The sequence below is a fragment of the Gossypium hirsutum genome, chromosome D06 (genome assembly GCF_007990345.1).
Source record: "Gossypium hirsutum isolate 1008001.06 chromosome D06, Gossypium_hirsutum_v2.1, whole genome shotgun sequence".
NCBI lineage: Eukaryota > Viridiplantae > Streptophyta > Magnoliopsida > Malvales > Malvaceae > Gossypium > Gossypium hirsutum.
Window position 1 is genome coordinate 3,648,545 of NC_053442.1, and position 18,760 is coordinate 3,667,304.

Consider the following 18,760-nt stretch of genomic DNA (forward strand, 5'->3'; position numbering starts at 1 on the left):
TATTTTATCATAATAATATTTTTCTAGTAATTAATATTTTTAAAATATAAATTATATAAATATGTAATTATAATTTGTATTACCAAATATAACATGTCTAGAAAATAACATTTTTTATAATTATTACCTTAATAATTACACTTCCATTTAATTACTGCCCAAATAAACTCTTAACTAATTCCAAAATTACAAAACACAATGAAAAAGATTAGCTATAAACACACACACTTATTATATTATACTACTATATATGAAAGGAAAGTGTTTATATTTTCTTTTTCGACAATGAGAAAAAATGGTTAAATTTCAATTTTAACCTCTTTACCTTTTTATGATTCTATGAAGATGATTAAATTTTAATTTTAATCTCTATATTTCACTCAAATTGATATTGAGCATTCCTTTTAAGACACCATTTTTAACCCCTCTACCTTTTTATGATTATATAAGAATAGTTAAATTTCAGTTTTAATCCCTAAATTTCACTCAAGTTTGATATTTAATATATGCACTTTAATTTTTACATAATTTAAAGACCTATACATTTTATCTTCCTTTTGACTTAAAAATTAACGGTTTAATTTCAATAGCAATCCCTCTACCTTTCTAAGATCATATAAAAATGATTAAAATTTAATTTTGATCCCTATATTTTACTCAAATTTTAATTTTAATCTCTAAATTTTAATTTTCATATAATCTAAACATTTCTCCATTCTTTTTTCTCTATCCTTTTAACATAAGAAAATAATGACTAAATTTCAATTCTAATCCATCTACTTTTTAAGACCATATAAAAATAATTAAATTTCAATTTTGACCCCTATATTTCACTCAAATTTGAGATTTGATCTCTATACTTAATTTTGACATAATTCGAATTAAAATGCAGAACTCTCATATTAAATTCAAGTTCAAGTTCATTGTAAAATCATTTTTTATACATTGATACCAAGGGAGTTATTTTTATTTCAAAATACCACACTAGCAAATTTAACATAAGTATTTAAAATAAGGATTTTAACGATATTAACAAATGAATCTAAATTTTAAAATTCAACAAAATAGAAGGATTAAATTTCTAAAAAGAAAAATATGAAGATTAAATTCAAAATATATGAAAAGTACAAGAACTTTGAACATATTGTAATTTTTTACTCTATAATTTAATAAAAGAATAAAAGAATAAGTAATCAACCCAACACAAAACATTGGAGGTAACCATACTAATTTAAAAGAGACGCAATCCCTTAATAACCATTGACACATGTATGACACAGCATTTTGGACCGCCTCTTTTTATTAACCATTGACACTCAGTGAAACACAAAAAAGCATCTCATCATGCTGTATAAAGTACTAAAGAAATCACATATTATAGAACTAGTAAAAGCATTAGCCATTTTAACCTATCAAATGTACACAGATTATAACAAGGAAAACCTTCAATTCAAAGTTTATCTAAATGTCAGCCTGAAAGCAAAGCAGCACCATGTATTTTCCCAATCACAAGCTGATTACTGTACTTTAGGGTTCAATGTCAAGCTGGTTTCCTAATTATGGTAACTCATACAATCTGGCTATGTTCGCCTCCATATAAACAAGGTAATCTTTTTTTTTTTAACTGTACCAAGCACACAGATGCAAGAGAAACTACCTGGGGTAAAAGTGTGTCTAATACCCACATCTTGTTAAATTGTTGGATTGGGAGCCAAATTGAAAACCTTCTAATCGAAACTAGAAGGAATGTCAATTTCTGTATCTGATGGATTAGCAAGCTCAACCAGAGGTTCCTGCATTTTGTATAAACTATATTATTTCATATAAGTCTGGAACACATGCAGTTAGTAAAACCGCTTTCTAGAAAACAAATGGTCATTATAGTAAATAAGCCCTTGAACTTTGTCAATTTATCTAGAAAAGCCTTTATACTTTCATTACACCCGAATAAACCCTTGGAACTCTAATTTAAACTATAATTGGTATTCAAATAAGCCCTTAATCTTTAACTGGTATCCAAATAAGCCTTAACCTTAACTTATACCTAAATAGAACTCTTAATATAAATCAATATTTCAGTTGCAATAAAGGCTAATTTAAATACAAATCAAAATATAGGGGGTATTTGAATATGAAAAAAGCATAGGGGCTTATTTAACAAAAGTAAACTAGTTTAAGAACTCTTTTAGTAGTTTTACCAAAAAAAAAATACTCCACTTCCTGATTGGGACCTACAAGAAAGTAGAACCATGTCTAAACAAGAACATGTGCTGTGCTGTAGGAATTGTATTAGGGAAAAACGGAAATGTTTTTAGTTTCAAATATATATACACACTAATGTTATATACCTCTGTAACAATCCCTAATGTTTTACCTGCTCATCATCATCTGCAGCGGGATGAACAATTCCCACAGGCAAAGAGTTTTTAAGATCCTCTGCATTTTCATGCAAATCCTGCACCAAGTGGAAATGCAAGTTACAAAGAAAAAGAACAGATTACCTATTAGACTGGTTCAATAATTTATTTCAGTTCTGAGAATTGGTCTGCTGAATCTTGTTCAGTTGCTTCAATATGTAAATAAATATCCACCTAAAACACAAAATTTAAGATTTAAGAATTTGTCCCTTCTAAGAATCTATGCCCATAAAAATCCTACTCAACAGAGATGGCCCAATCAAATACAAGAAAGAATCAATACATAACACCAATCCAGAAATGAATTTGGTCTTCAAGTCGATACCTATGGTAAAGTATCAACCGGGAATAAATGCATAAATGAGCAATAACAATCATCAATATTTAAAGATCACATTTAAATGCTATAAGATGAACTTCTTTCAGGTGGTAACAGATTTTCCTTTCAAAATAAAAACATGTAATTCAAGTTTAGTTAGGATCAGAAAACCTACGTCTTCATCTGGGTTGACAGAAGCATTATTGGATCCATCAGTGACATCTTTTAAAGGATTCCCCTGCACAATCTATGTACATGTTAGAGGAAAGAAAACAACCACCTTAAAAAGCTCGATCATAAAGGAGAAGAATAAGTATGTACATGTTCATCCTGGTTACCAGGGAAGTTCCCTTCCATAATTGAAGGCTTAACATCAATTGTTGTTTCCTGTATACCATATATATAATTCATTCAACAATTTTTAACCAAAGTAGCAAGTGAAAATAATAAAATAAATATTTGCAAAGTAGAGAACATCCCCGTGATACTTACAGGTTCATTTTGGTCCATGGAAATACTCCTTCCTCCTTTACTAAGATCTCTCAGCGTTCCCTGTATGTTCAACATGAAGTTACAGAAAACAACAAATCACAACAACAACAACAACAAAAAGAAGGATTGTTGAAGATTACCAGCAACACTCCAAAAACTATGCTGACGTACTATAACTACACAAGATGATGCTTAATAGAGAATACTATGGGGACAAGCATGCAGTATCAAATGTGAAAGAGAAATAATAGACCATGGAACTGCAAATCAAGCATCCACAAGGAAAGCATCATTCAAAACTAATTTAACAAACCTTATTGGCCCACATAAGCCCACATGCATTACATAAAGTCCTTGGACCAGCTGGACCACGACGCATTGCTGGAGTATTATTTTCACTAACACCACAATGCTGACATCTCCGGACACTATAACACATTGAAGATATATTTCTTCAAAAGGTTCAACATGATATTTATATCCAAATAATCTGGTAACATGCAAGTTTGGAACTCACACAGTTTTTGGACGAGGAGTACCATCTTGAAGGTCAGTTTGCGAGAAATCCCAGCTTGAAGTACTAGTACTTTCCTTTAAAGATGCAAACTGCCCATTTTTACGGTGCATCCTACCAGAATAAAACTATCAGCTGCACCACTGCCACTTGTATATATCATAAAAATGCAGTAATACATTTAACACTAATGTGTTCATCTCCACTCACTATTCTATTAGTCTCATAAGATAATGAGTACATAAAATTGTGAAATTTAAATAGCCTATACATATAGCAGACATCAAAGTCCAAGCCTACTTTTATGCCTGCATCTCTTTCACAAGAGGCAAGAACACGTGGAAGCTTTTAAATTCAAACTTAAACAAAACCAACTGCTCGCCGTATTAAACACTTCTCAGGATGGCAACTTATAATAAATGTCTATAGCCTTTTCCACTGCCACCAAAAGTTTTGGATAGCTGTTGTTTCCACTATTAAGTTCTACATCAAAGAACAGAATTTCAAAATATTAAACTGTAGACCTAAACAAATTGAGGACAAAAAGTCATACCTCTGTGCAACCTCTTTCCGTACTGTATACCTAATTTTCTTGTCAAAACATCTCTCTTTCCTTTTCTCACGGAACCTAACCAAGGATGCTATTCGTCTTGAAAGATTGGAGCGCTTCGGAAGATCACCTACACCCTATCCAATATGATATATGGAACAAAATGAAAAAAACAAATATTGGAATGCAATTACTCAATTGTTTATAATTATTTTAACAGCAGCAATACCCTGTTATTTTGATCAAAAGGTACTTCAATTGTAGGAACATCGGTGGGGATATCACGACCACCTAGAAGCAATAGAACAGCTTGAACCTATTGCATACAATCAAACAAAAACGTATGCTTATTCAGAAGAAAAGGGAAGAAACTCTAAACCAGTGCATGCATTGAAAGAATAGAATAGTAAAATAATTTACTTATTACTCAACCGATACAGAAAAAGCACATAAACAATTAAAACCACTTCCTCAAAATGAAAATAAGGCAATTAAAACTCTAATGCAAAAAATCAATTTAAGGGCTGACTATAGTAAAATAGCAAATTGTCATTAATTTCACTGATGATTGATGGACACATATTGAACAAGAAAAAGCACAACCAGCATATTAGATTTGGAGACTTTAACTTGAATCCAACATATTTCCTACCAATTATTAAAACATAAACTTCTAGCTAGATTAAGAGTGAAACAGTAATTTTCCAAAGTTATCAGAAGTTATTATCAGCAAAGAAACAATTGTTTTGCTTCCATAATTCAGTCAACAAACTATTCAACGAAATTAGTACTTCAGCCACAAATCAATAATTAAATCCATCAACCATATTCCAAGAAATGAATTCAGCTTCTGCATATTAAACCTTTTATTTAAGAATCGAATAACAGGCACATTATTACACTTCCAGCTAACTTGGTCACATTTCTCACGTCAAAACATTACTTTAAAATAAGAATACAAAAGGGGAAAAAAGGAAATAAAAATCTAACGGTACTAATCGAAATTTGCTTTGCAAAAACAATTGGACTCACAGGAGAGAATTATTTTGTTACTAAAATAAAACAAAAAACAACTAGCAATAAATATAATTTTTATTTGAAAGAGGATAAAAAGCTAAAAACCTTTTCAGGCGTAACAGCAGGGAACACGTAAACTTCTCCTTCAAAAGAGAGAGTAAGCTCGCTAGTTCTCGATGCAATAACCACGCCTCCGCCACCATTAACGCCGCCTACTACTCCTGTTCCATGCTCCGCCACATTCACAGAGTTGGCATTCGCGTCCTCCACGTCATCCATGGCGTCATCTTCGTAATCTCCATCGTCGTCCTCGATCTGTATCGTCCCTCGCGCGTGGTCCACAAACGGACGCGTCTGCAGTGGCTGAGGATTCGCCGCCGCCATATAAAAACAGCAAAAAGGAACAACCAAAGGCCGCACCTTTCCAACTTTAGCGAAAATCGATGCCCCCTCGAGTTAGCGATTATCACCTGTTTCATTGAAAAGCCATGGCTTCCGTCGAGTTACTGGTTACATAAAATTCACTTAATATTAATCTTTTTCATCAATATTTTTCCATTTTCTAAACCCTAACCCTAGATAGAATATTTTTCAGGTTGAACAGGAAAAAAATCGATTATTAGAAGAAAAAAATTGAAAGAAAAAAGAATGATAAAAGGTTGAAAAATAACCCTAAATATAGCTAAGATTTCAGGGGCCTGAGCTCGTGTTTCCTTAAAGAAACTCAAATTGGAAAATTTTTCTTATTTTTAAATTTTATTTTTTGACAGAAAGAAAATGAGTCGCCTTGTCGAGAAGTACTATTTCCCTATATGAATATAAAATAAAGTAAAATAAAATAAAATAAATGAAAGAAAAAAGGAAAAGGGCTTTTGATAGGTGTTCTGCGGGAGTACAGTAATGATATGTGGCGGATAAAGTAAGATGGTCTAATTCTGGTTTTAGTCCTTATACTATAATTCTACTTTTGTAATAATATTATTTGGATGTACCAAGTACGGTATAATTATAAAAATAAGTCTTAGTAACTACAAATATTAAACTATTACAAATTAGCAAATTGATATAATCCAAGCTAAAACTAACAAATTGGGACTAAATGGATTAAAATCTCTACATATAATGAAATTTATAAACCTATGTATATAATTATGCATGATAGATCTCGAATCTAAGTACTCTAAACCAAGGGCTCTACTTGTCAAGCCATTGTTTTTTTCCATTAAAGTGATGCATGGTCATCAAATTTAGCCTAAACATATTAAATTATGTTAAAGTAAAGTAAATATATTAAACTTTAAATTTTTTTAAAAAGATATTAAATTTAAAATGATTAAAATCATAATTATACCAAGTGAGACAAAGTGAGGTCCAATGGAATTGATGAATGATGAAAAACTTTGGAAGAGGTTGGGACCACAATGATAGAGAATTAGAGATAAATCTGGGAGGAATAAAAGAGATCCAACGGCTCTGGATTGAAACGACACAAGCGTGCGGTGAGGATTGTTATATTTACTAGATAAATGCACGCAAGTATACTATTATATTTGAATGGATAATTCGCAGTAAACTCAAAAAATAATATATATATCACTAAAATAATTTAAATGTTTAATAACTTTATTTATTATAGAATTTGAGGTAAAAATATCATGAAAGTCCCTGTATTAATAATTAAATTGTATTTTATTTTATTTAATTAAAAATGAGAAAATTAGTCTTTGTATGTTAGAGTAAATACCAAATTAGGGTGCGTTTGGTTCGCTGTATTGGATTAGAGGTGTAATAGCAAATCAACTGTTTGGTTGAATGTAATGGAATAGAGGCGTAACATTAATCTTGTGTTTGGTTGAATGGAATAGAGGTGTAATAGCATAATGGAAAAAACTAAAATGACTAAATACTCTTAGCATAAATTTGTTTTGGTTAATGATTATTGTTATTGTTATTTAAATTTTAATAAGATTATTATTATCAATAATAAATATTTTAATCATATTTAAACATAATTATTATTAAATATATTTTAATTAAAATATATAATTTAATAAAATTCTTAATAATTAGCAGAAATTTGTTTTGGTAAATTATTATTGTTATTGTTATTTAAATTTTAATAAGATTATTAATATCAATAATAAATAATTTAATCATATTTAAACATAATAATTATTAAATATATTATAATTAAAATATATAATTTAATAAAATTCTTAATAATTAATATTCTTATATGAATTTACTCAAATCATAATATATGATACTGTAAAATATAAATTAACATAATTATTATTAAATATATTATAATTAAAATATATAATTTAATAAAATTCTTAATAATTAATATTCTTATATGAATTTACTCAAATCATAATATATGATACTATAAATGAAAATTTGAAATAATTAATACATCATATATTTTAATTAAAATATATGATTTAATAAAATTTAAAATAATTATAACTAATAAATTATATTTTATGAATTTGTATAATTTAAAATAATAATTATTACATATAATTTAATAATTAATATTAAATTTCATAAAATTCTTGATAATAAATTTTCTTATATGAATTTATACAATTTAAAATAATTAATATTAAATATAATTTAATAGTGATATATAATTTCATAAAATTCTTAAAAATAAAATGTTCTTATATGAATTTACTAAAATCAATATATAACTTGAGAATTATATTCTGCATAAACATAATTAACTTATATTAAGAAAAGGTTAGATGAAAATGAAATTGTACATCATAATCCATATGTTATATAGTTTTACAACATCAAAAAGTTTGAACATTGATATTTAATGGTGAGAAAGAAATCTTCTGACCCATTCCAATCGGGCAACAGAAGGTAAACTAAAGAAAACGATCATTTGAGTTGGATGATCGGGAATTTTACTCAAAGCATCATGCCGCTAATCGTCGGTTAAACCTTCAATTGACCATAAGGCTGAATATAAATTTGAAGATTTCTCTTCCATCTTTTGATGTTCTTCTGACTTCTGTTGAACTACCACCTCGGAGGCAATACTCCTACTGATTTGATCGCCAACGGCCTGGATTTTTTCCCCTAACAAAGTGGCAGCCTCATCAAATGAAGAATACACATTATCACGAGCATCTGATTTCTTCTTTCTCTTGTTTGAAGATGAGGAACCCCCTTGGTCTCTATCTCCTCGCGGATCTGTACCAGAAACATCCATGTCGTCTAAAGAGACGTTAGCTTCGCAGTCATAGAATGTGTTTCTCTCTTCTTTCATATCTGTAGTACGTTCATCCTCAGCATATATTTCTTCAAGAACATCAGCAACTGTTTGAGCGTCTTTCCCAGTCGCCCGATCTCTTGCGTATATGGCAGTAAGATGGTTGTAGTAAGGGAAAGAACGATTTTTGAACTGAGAGGCTTCTTTGTGACTCTAAAAAAAACGAGGAAATCATATTAGTTATAAGTTTTGTAAAAAAACAAATAAATACTTGAAATACATTTTTCCTTTACATAGGATTCCCAAACTGCATTTTCAGCAACAACAAGCTGCCTATGCTCGTCCCAACCAAAACCGCTGTTGTTTTAGCCATTAAGCATGTCGTAGACGACTGACCATTCCCTTTTTAGGCACCTAATCTGAGATTCAATATTTGACTTCGCCTTCAACATTGCTCTTGGTAAAGCCTTTTCTAGCATTTTTTCTAGCTCGTTCAAATAAACGGCCTTGAACCCGGTATCAGCATTAAATGTTCCTACATTGTGCAAATCCACCATGCAAGAAACCAATGCTGCATCTTATTCTGGAATCCATTTTCTTTTGCTTCCTCGAGAAGCTTGAGAAGAAGCATGTGATTGTGGAACACCTGATATAATTATCTTAAGAAAAAAAAATTAACATTATTTACTGTTTTTAATATCATGAATCAAAAGGTGAACAGTTTATAATATTATATCGTTAGTTCAATATCATGAATCAAAAGCTCAATACTAAATTTAATGAAATAACACATGCTGAATGAAAAGATAATTAAATTATAATTCAACAAAGTTTAGTACAATACAGAATTTTAATCAAACACCACCAAAGTTTCATAAACTAGATACATAAAATAACATCAACAAATTAATTGTAACTCAAATTGTCCCTAAACCTAACTAATTTCTAGATGCTTGCCTTTCATCGAACATTTGGTTGGCTAGTTCCATCCTCCAAGTAGCCCAAGCATCTGATGGATGAATATTTGTGATATTCGGTTCATCGTCATCCACCACATTAGTAGGTAATCCTTCTCCCACCTTCGCTCCAATGGGATCAATACTCATATGGGTTCGAATAAAATTATGGAGCAAACAACATGCAATAATAATTCTATTGTGCACCATTACAGGATAAAACAATGGACTCCTAAGTATTCCCCATCTAACTTTTAATAACCCAAAGCATCTTTCAATAACATTACGTGTTGAGGCATGTTTCATATTAAAAAAATCTTGCGGAGAACTTGGCTGATAACCCTGACGCCACTCGTTCAAATGATATCGTTGTCCTCTAAAAGGTGCAAGAATTCCCTCACAATTTGTGTATCCAGCATCAACTAGATAATAACAACCTATAAAATTTATTTATTTTTAAATAAGAACCAATTCAGCATAAAAAAATTTGATCTTAATGAATAATTCAAAGTCCTCTAACTATCTACTTTATCATGAGAAACTTTTAGTCCATGTCTCCTACTAATGGCATCTCGAAGAACCCGTCCATCAGCAACTGAACCTTCCCAACCAGGAAGAACGTAAACAAATTGCATATCAAGTGTACAAACACCTAGCATATTTGTTGCTATGTCACCTTTTCGCGTTCGATATCTAGGTTTATCAACTGTTGGAACCCTAATCTTGATGTGGGTTCCATCAAGAGCACCTAAGCAATTCTATATCAGATGATATAAAACATTGAGTTAGAATACTAATTTAAATCTAAATCAACTAAATGTTGTACAAACTATATATAAAACTCAGTTCAATACCTTAAACCATTTCCACCTTGTGTCAGAAGAATCAGTTGTAATTGGCTCCGCCTTTTTAAATAACACATCTTGTAAGTGTATGACAGCATTTAAAACACTATGAAATGCTCTACTAACAGTTTCCCCGGACCTTCTAAAGTGATGCTTGATAACTCGATTTTTCAGGTGATGGGAGATGATATGTAAAAACATTGCCACTTGCTCATCAACAAGCATGTTTCTGGACGACTTCAATCCTCCTAACGATTCTAACATCTCACATAGTTTAAAAAAGGTAGTTCTATTCATCCTAACTTGTTCAATACAGGTCTCGTCACTAGCATATACAAGCCTTTTCACATAATCTCGTTTTGCATAAAAATCTAAGGTATAGGACATGATCCTTGGTCTATAAGTATGTAGGCTAAGGCTGTCACCCATTCTAAATAAGAACCAAATCGCAATTCTACAGATTTCCAACCATATTGTCAATGCAGCACCAATTCTTTTACGCCTCACACTTTGTGGAATTAAGGGCAGACGAGCCATTACTGCACCATATTAAAATTAGAGCTCAGTATCAATCCCCTGAAGTTGTAATTACACATTATCAAAAAAGTAGAATCTTTATCAATATACTTATAAATTATAAAATTTTTTCGTCTATAGCAATTTGCATAAATTTTTCGTCTTCGGAATTAAAATTTGTAGGTATATGTATAATTGAACTAAAATTAATTGTTGGTATTTGTTAGATTATAACTAAACTCATGATGATTTAATAAATTATAAAGCATGGTCAAATTTGTAGCTTTTGCTTTTGAATTTTACCTTTACCCTTTTCAAAAATAATTCTGATTTAGAAAGTTGTTTGTTTGGTATTACATACGGCTCTAACACTTTTGAGAAGCAATTTAAGAAGTAATACTATACTAGGCTTAATAATTATTATCAAATTTTTTATCAAATTTATTACTAATCATTAAATTTAAGGTAAATTGCACCTAAGGTAATTAAATTGTTAATATATTTACCTAATGTGTCTCAACATTTCTAAAAACTTAAAAAGAGAAACTGTAAAAATAGACCTTCAACTTAGTTAACTAACTATTAAATAAACATTATAAATGTTTATTTAAAATTTATTTTTAGACTTTAGAGATGCAAATTTATTAAAATAAATATCGTATAAGATATCTTTTTCAATTAATAAAATAGCTAATTCATTCAATTTTTGTTGAGATATTGTTAATCTTCAGTAAGATTTTATCAATTTTAATTTTTAGAACATTTTATCCGTTGATGCAACAAAAACATGAGTAATTAACATTATACGCATTTGAAAAGAAATAAACTCTTTATGAATAATTATGTCAATTGAGTGTCATTTATAATTTGATAATTTATTTGAAAATAATATTATAATCAATTTGAATTAAATAAGAAATTTGAATATTATTAATTTAATAACAATTATATAAGCATCGAAATTGGAACTTGATTGATTGTTTATATAAGTACCGAATTATATTTTAATTAAAATATACATATTTAATCTTAAATTTGGACATTATATAAGCATCGAATAACGTTGTATTAAAATGTTTGAAGCAGTGATTAATATGAGTTTGGTCAACTGCTATAGGATGCATTTGTAAGCAAGTTTCCTCAATTAGTTGATGCATAATTTATTGAATCCACTCATGAACAAGCATGATAAAAGAATGCGAAAAATTCACCAAAATCATGCAAATAACATCATTACGCAACTACCTTTAGATTCAAGTAGATTGTACATTCCATGATGACTTGGATAATAAAATAAATCTGGGAATTACCTAAAAAGCTCAAAGTAGTTGTATATTTTAACAGACAGCACAATGAAAGCAATTGAAACAGACAAATTGAATACCAGACATACAGAGATTTCTTTTCTTAACCATAAAGACATGTTCACAGACTGTCGACTAAATCCTAAGTCACATTCATATTTACAACCACAACCAAAATTGTGGATCATATTTAACCATCACTTCAACTGGCTTTAGAAATATACTCTTAAGAGATTTATGAGTGTAATGGAGACTGAAATCAATTTTATCCAAATAGTTCCTCTAATCAACTTTGGGCAATAAGAATGGAAGCTTACCTTGAGGAGGCCGTGAAAGAGGATTATAAAGTTCTTTCGTTGCCAAATAATCCAACCACAGTCCAAATCAAAAGCTACAGAGAAAAAAAACATATCAAAGAAGAATACATGGGAGACAAAGCATAGATGTGTTCATTTTATTAAGAGAATTCAATTGTAAGGGATGAAAGAGTTTGAGACCACCTAAGAATTGTTAATTGGCATTGGCAACAAGGTAAGGTTGCCTGGAACTCAATTTTTATATTCTAGAATTGTTGAGAAAATTCTTGAATGTTGCCACAGAAGAATACTGTTACAAGTACTTGACCAATTATTACAAGAACATGAGAAAACTCATTCTTATGGCCTAATCAAAATAACAACAAGCTTTGCACAAATATTTTATCGCATCTACCAAGCTCAAAAGATATATAGGGATCAATTTTAACATCATCTATCAATTTGTTACGAGTATCTTATTTAATCCTTTTAGATCAACTATAACAACGCCCTTAATCAACATCCATCACTCTCCTACTACAACTATAAATAATATATGGAATCGATTCTTAACACTGTAAATAAAGCTTCTTAACAGCAGGGTAAAGAAAAAGACACAAGCAAGTCACATTGTATATACTCTACTGAACTTAACACTTTCAAAACCACCATTCTAAGGCCTCTTTACATTATTATTTTTACAATCTCACGATGTAAACCATTTCCCCTCACCATAACTTTTGTGTTACAATGGAAATACAATACAAGGACATGTCCAGATTAGGAACATTTTAAACTCTGATCATTATAAATAAAATAACTCTATATTAAGTAACTCAAAAAAAAATCTAAAGACAGCCGCTAATAATAAAATCCATTTTTATACGATGAAAATAGTTGCAAAGATGGCACTCAAAGCTTTTTGAATGCTGGATGCATCAAACAAAGAACCTAAATTACTCAGAAAAAAACAACTCACTAATATCTTGTATTTTTAAGATTAAACATGAATTTATGTGGATAAATAATGCAACTTATAAGACATAAGAAACAGAAAAATCTGTTCTGATGAATGGGAAACCCTCTGTAGCTCTCAAACCCAACCAAATGTGTTAAAGTAACTAGAACATCCAATTCATACAAACACATTGATTATTTTCAATGAACCCCCTAATAGACCAATTTGAGAATATAAAAAATGGTTGATGATAGTTTCTACGCAAGTGAATGAGAACAATTAAACGCTTATGCATATGCTAAGGCACCCTATAACCACTTATGCACCTGAAATAGAGCTAATTGTATCAACAAACTTGCATGTGCATCAAACAAAACCTTTACCCTTACAATGGTATCATGAGAAAGAAAACCCTAAAATCCAAATTGAGTAGAAAAATAGAGATAAATGAGAGACAAATAAGGGGACAAAGGGCTGGTTTTGTTGGAATAACCGAAGTTGCCGGATTTTCCAGTAAAAATCAAAGCTAAAATTCCTAACAGTAAAAAAGAGGATGGAAAGATACAGTGAAGAAGCACTTACCGAAACAATGGGGCCGGAGACCTGAGACGGTGGAGTCGGGTGGAGGTGACTTCGCTCGCAGCTTCTGTTTGATGTTGGGAGGGAGAGGCTAGAGGTGGATTTCGAGTTGGGAGGGCAAATCAGGGCGTGAGATGTAAAATAGATGTAAACTGAGGAGAAGACAGGGATTAAAAAACAGAGAATTTCGGGGATTAGGGGCGTAACGTAATAGGCCTGTATTAGGCAATACATCGAACCAAACACCGGCTTAAGTGGGGCCCACAAATTAGGGGTGTATTGGCTAATCCAATACACCCAACCAAACATGGCATTAGTCTTTTATGTTATTCATTTGTACTTTTAAAACTTACGTGGCTGATAGAATAACTAGAAAGTGACTTTTGGCATGTCATGTGTACCTTATGCTGACATCCAAGAACCAATTTTTAATGGCATAAATGGATAAGATTTATAACAGAATAATCAGTTTACTCTTTGATCTAATATATAGGGACTAATCTGTCCATTTTTTTAATAGAGGGGTAATATGCAATCAAACTCCTACTACAAGGGCCTCCATAATATTTTTACCTAAAATATGGCATAAATTGTAATTATTTGAGCATGGTTGATTACATTTAACAACTTTCAAATTCATAACAACACATACTTAATATGAGAAATAATAAAAAAATAAATAAAACGATATAAAAGATAATATAAATAAACACATTTGTTAAAAAGGTCGTTTTTGGTATACAAGCGGTAGAAATTTTTAACTTCATAAGTAGAGTTGAGATTTTTGTCACAGTTTTTTAAAGGGAAAATATTTGATGCCGACTGAAATTTAAAAATTCTATAAAGTTAGATGATGACAAGTATATATAATATATAAAGGATGGAATATATGGCAAATTTATAATTCTACCTGCGAAATTTAAAAAGTATATTCTCAATATGTCAAATACTCTCTCTTTTTTTTTAAACAACTTAAAAGATATGCGGCAAAATCTCAACGCTGTTTGTGGAATTAAAAAATTTCGTCACGGCACCAAATAATTATATATTTTTTAATTAATGTGTCAAATTTTCTATAAAATGATACTGAATATTACTATAAAAAAAAACAATCAATAAGATATATGACACAAAAAATTGAAAGTTACTGTAATAGTATCGATTTTGTCGCGTTTATGTATTCATGTTCGTTCATGTTATTTTTCATATCATATTTATATTTATTTTATTTTTGTGAGTTCGGAATATTATAAATATATTTTTACATGTTGATAATTTGTTTTATGTGATAAAGGGGTTTTTTTTTTATCATTTAGTGTTTTGCCTAAGTTACTATAGCTACTCAATTTATAGTAATTTGTTTATTGATAAATGCAAAAGTTTTTATTTAAGTTACCGGACTGTTAACATCGATATTATATGGCTTTCTCTGTTCACATTGTTTACACCAATCGAAAGCTCTTTTTTCCCTTCATTTCTACAGTTCAATTTTTTTCATGAAATGGCTTTGGACGTTACAAATCTGCAAACTAAAATTCAAACTATTTTTTCTTTGATGTCCAACATTAATCGTCAGATTAACCTGGATCTAAGGTATGTTCTTTTACTCATTGATGGGTACTGATCTACCATCTGATCGTCAAATTGTTGATTGAAGCTCACTATCGGAACTTTTAAAAAAAAATTAACAGCCTAGTGACTTAAATAAAAACATTTGAATAGTTTAGTGACCAAATTGTAATTTTTTTAGTTAACTGATGAAAACGAAAATTTACCCATATTATTTCACGTTGTTCTCACATGATTATTAATTTTTATATTTGCATAATTTATTATAATAATTTTACTTTAATTACGAATTTATCTGGTTAAAATTAAATAATTGCATGTATGATGAGTAATGTAAATACTAATGTTTTTTAAATCGAATTGGTGTCAAATTGATCAGGCCACGAATTTGTTAGTCTAATTGGTTTAATTGGTTTGATTTAAAAAATATTAAAAATTTAAAAATATTCAAAAAAAGAGTTAAAAAATTGATGCGAAAATTTTTTAGTCGGTTTATATCGATTCTCTATTTAACCAGTTCAAAAGCACTTTTCAAACTGATATCTCAACCTATTCAAACCACACTAGTCATTAGTCTCATTAGTTTAACAAAAAAGTATATTGATTTAATTACCTGTCATAAAAAAAAAAGCCATTGCTTTGTTATCTTGTAGTTAAGGTTAACTCTAAGTCGTGGCCTATTAATCGGATATTCATCTGTCTCATAAATAGTTTAGATTCGAATCATTGTTGCACCACAAAAATTATTGTTGTTAAGGTAGTAACTATAATGTTAAGAACCAAAATAATTTCACCATTTTTAAGCAATATATTTATAAATAGATAAAATATTTGGTAAATTGTGAATGAAGTTTTTAAACTCTACAAGCAGGGTTGGGGGTTGATAAATGTCTTATATGAACTCCCAACCATTTATGCGCTGGAGAGACCGTTTCTTATTTTGTGTCGAAGCAATTTATAAATCACAGGATGAAACAGGTGAAATCAAAGGGCATTACTTGAATGCTACTGCAGATACAGTGAAGAAATGATCAAAAGAGCAGTGTGTACTAGAGAATTGAGAGTTCCTATCATAATGCATGGGATATAGTAAATTATTAAAAAATACATATTAAAAAAAAGACAAATGTAAAAAATTTGAGAATATTTGTAGAATAAAAAAAATGCACCGTCAATCTATCAAATACTTACCCATGTAAATATCATCAAATAAATAGTAAACAACAATATTTTTACACTAGGGAAGAGTAAAAAAATGTGTTGCAACTTACTCTTTTTTTTTTGTTTGAAAGCAAATATTTGAATTAATTTAAAATTAAAAGCAACAATTTCATATAAATAAATAAAGGTATAAGTACCTAAATTATACATGAACTTTTATCTAATGTACAATGTTATACATGAATTTTAATTTTATGTAATTTTATACATGAAAATTTTGATTTGATTCAATTTTCATAAATCACTGACAATATTATCAAATTAACACTATTTTACGTTTGATATATTGTATACACAAACAATTATATTTATCTAATATAGAAATAAATATATGTATTCATTTATTTAAATGTGCACATGTGAATTAAAATCAAAGTTTCATGTATATATATGAACCATAATTCAAGTTTCATGCATATAATTGCACCGAATCAAAGTTCATATTATCAAATTACACATTGGACCAAAATTCATGTATAATTTAGAATAATTTGTATAACATTTGACAAGCTTAGGTACCAAATTAGAAAAAAAAAGTGCTAAATTCAAATATCCAAATTTGTACAACCCCATGACTCAAATTTTATTATTATTATTTTTTAAATTATGACTTAATCTAATTGAGTTATTTGATTTATTCAACTTTATTAAAAAAATTAATTTTTTGAGTTCAAGTTAATTTGAATTTTACAACTCAAATAATAAGTGGGCGTAAGCACTTAGACAAGTTAAATTTGAAAATAAGAAAATTGATCTCTTTCAATAAAAAATATAAAAAAATAAAAAAAATTCATAAAAGAATTAAAAAAGAACAATTAAAAGTTAGATATAACATTATATAAAACTCTAAAAAATATATAAAATGAAAATTTAAAAAAAAAATTAAAATGATAAATAATTATCAAATTAAGTTTATGATACTAAAGTATCTTGTTTTTCTTTTATCTTATTTTACCTTGAAACAGCTTTGCAAATATATATGATTTCAAATTTATGTGCTCTAAATTAAAATTAACCATATTGTTAACAAAATTTTAATTTGACATGTTTAATTTTTTAAAAAAAATTAAACTCAAACAGTTTCACTCGACTCAATTTAAAAAATAAATTAAAATTAAATTAAAATGATAAAATAAAACTCATCAACTCATTTAACTAAAAAATTTTCACTTAATTCTAATAATCCTTCTAACCTTACTTTGAATGTGAATAGCTAAATGGAGGCTAGACACGCTCCCCATGTAATTAGCGCGAATAAAATAGACTGAAGTTGCAGCAAAGTCAACCCATAGGAGAACGAGGAAATTCGATAAGTAAAAAGGTGGGTCGGTCGGTCATGACAAGGACACTACTAGGCCCACTACTAATCCTACAAATGGAAGCTAATGGTCAACGAATAATAATCAAAATAATAAAAATGGAATAAAACAACTGCCATGCTATTGCTACCACATTCACATCAAGACATTCCATAGTTGATATTCTTTTGTATTTTCAGCTTGGCTCAAATGACCATAAAGAAAACGATGGGTCACGACAAGGATCTGACAAAGAAGGAATAATATATAAGAACTCCAATTGACTCTTCATATAAGTGATTATTCATACTTTACGTGAACTAAATACGCATTTGATTATTTATTATATATATTCAGGGAGAGTATCTACTTTACAATATCTCTCAATATCTCTCCCTCAATGGTGAAGATATGGATCTTAAGATGAATTTGATTATTTATTATATATATTCAGGGAGAGTATCTGCTTTACAATCTTTCTCCCTCAATGGTGAAGATATGCTCAATTTTAACCTTGGATTTTATCTCCAAAGCCAAAAAGGAATTCACGAAATTTCAACAAGAGGCCTAGATTCACCAAGAAAATATTTCATCATTTGAGCTCTCCTTGGACTAGAGAAACAAAAGCATAACTACAACCGAATATAAACATCCCAAAAACAATATCTCCACCGTTAGGGAGT

At 29.4% G+C, this 18,760-nt stretch overlaps 1 protein-coding gene across 8 annotated transcripts; it reads right to left on the reverse strand.

The window, feature by feature from the left end:
• Positions 1-1,375: 1,375 nt before the first annotated feature.
• LOC107942391 (GATA transcription factor 24) lies at positions 1,376-6,154 on the reverse strand. 8 transcript variants are annotated; one of them, XM_041095046.1, is made up of 11 exons: positions 5,981-6,122; positions 5,415-5,779; positions 4,522-4,608; positions 4,296-4,429; positions 3,746-3,856; positions 3,542-3,656; positions 3,229-3,288; positions 3,058-3,123; positions 2,912-2,974; positions 2,375-2,455; positions 1,376-1,793 (listed from the first exon to the last, which is right to left on the reverse strand). In XM_041095046.1, the coding sequence occupies exons 2-11, from the start codon at positions 5,691-5,693 to the stop codon at positions 1,728-1,730; spliced, it is 1,062 nt and encodes a 353-aa protein (XP_040950980.1). In that variant the 5' UTR covers positions 5,694-5,779; positions 5,981-6,122; the 3' UTR covers positions 1,376-1,727. The 8 variants fall into 8 exon arrangements, with proteins under 8 accessions (XP_040950980.1, XP_040950978.1, XP_040950979.1 ...); XM_041095044.1 differs by having other exon boundaries at positions 2,912-2,983; XM_041095045.1 differs by having other exon boundaries at positions 2,912-2,983; positions 5,415-6,154.
• Positions 6,155-18,760: the final 12,606 nt, after the last annotated feature.

What these genes read in the sequence shown, in the direction of transcription:
- LOC107942391 (XM_041095045.1), bottom strand. Translation starts at nt 5,693, where the DNA reads ATGGCGGCGGCGAATCCTCAGCCACTGCAGACGCGTCCGTTTGTGGAC. An exon ending in GGCTTATGTGGGCCAATAAG is followed by an intron (nt 3,289 to 3,541) that starts GTTTGTTAAATT and finishes TTGAACATACAG; the next exon opens with GGAACGCTGAGAGATCTTAG. An exon ending in CCATGGACCAAAATGAACCT is followed by an intron (nt 3,124 to 3,228) that starts GTAAGTATCACG and finishes TATGGTATACAG; the next exon opens with GAAACAACAATTGATGTTAA.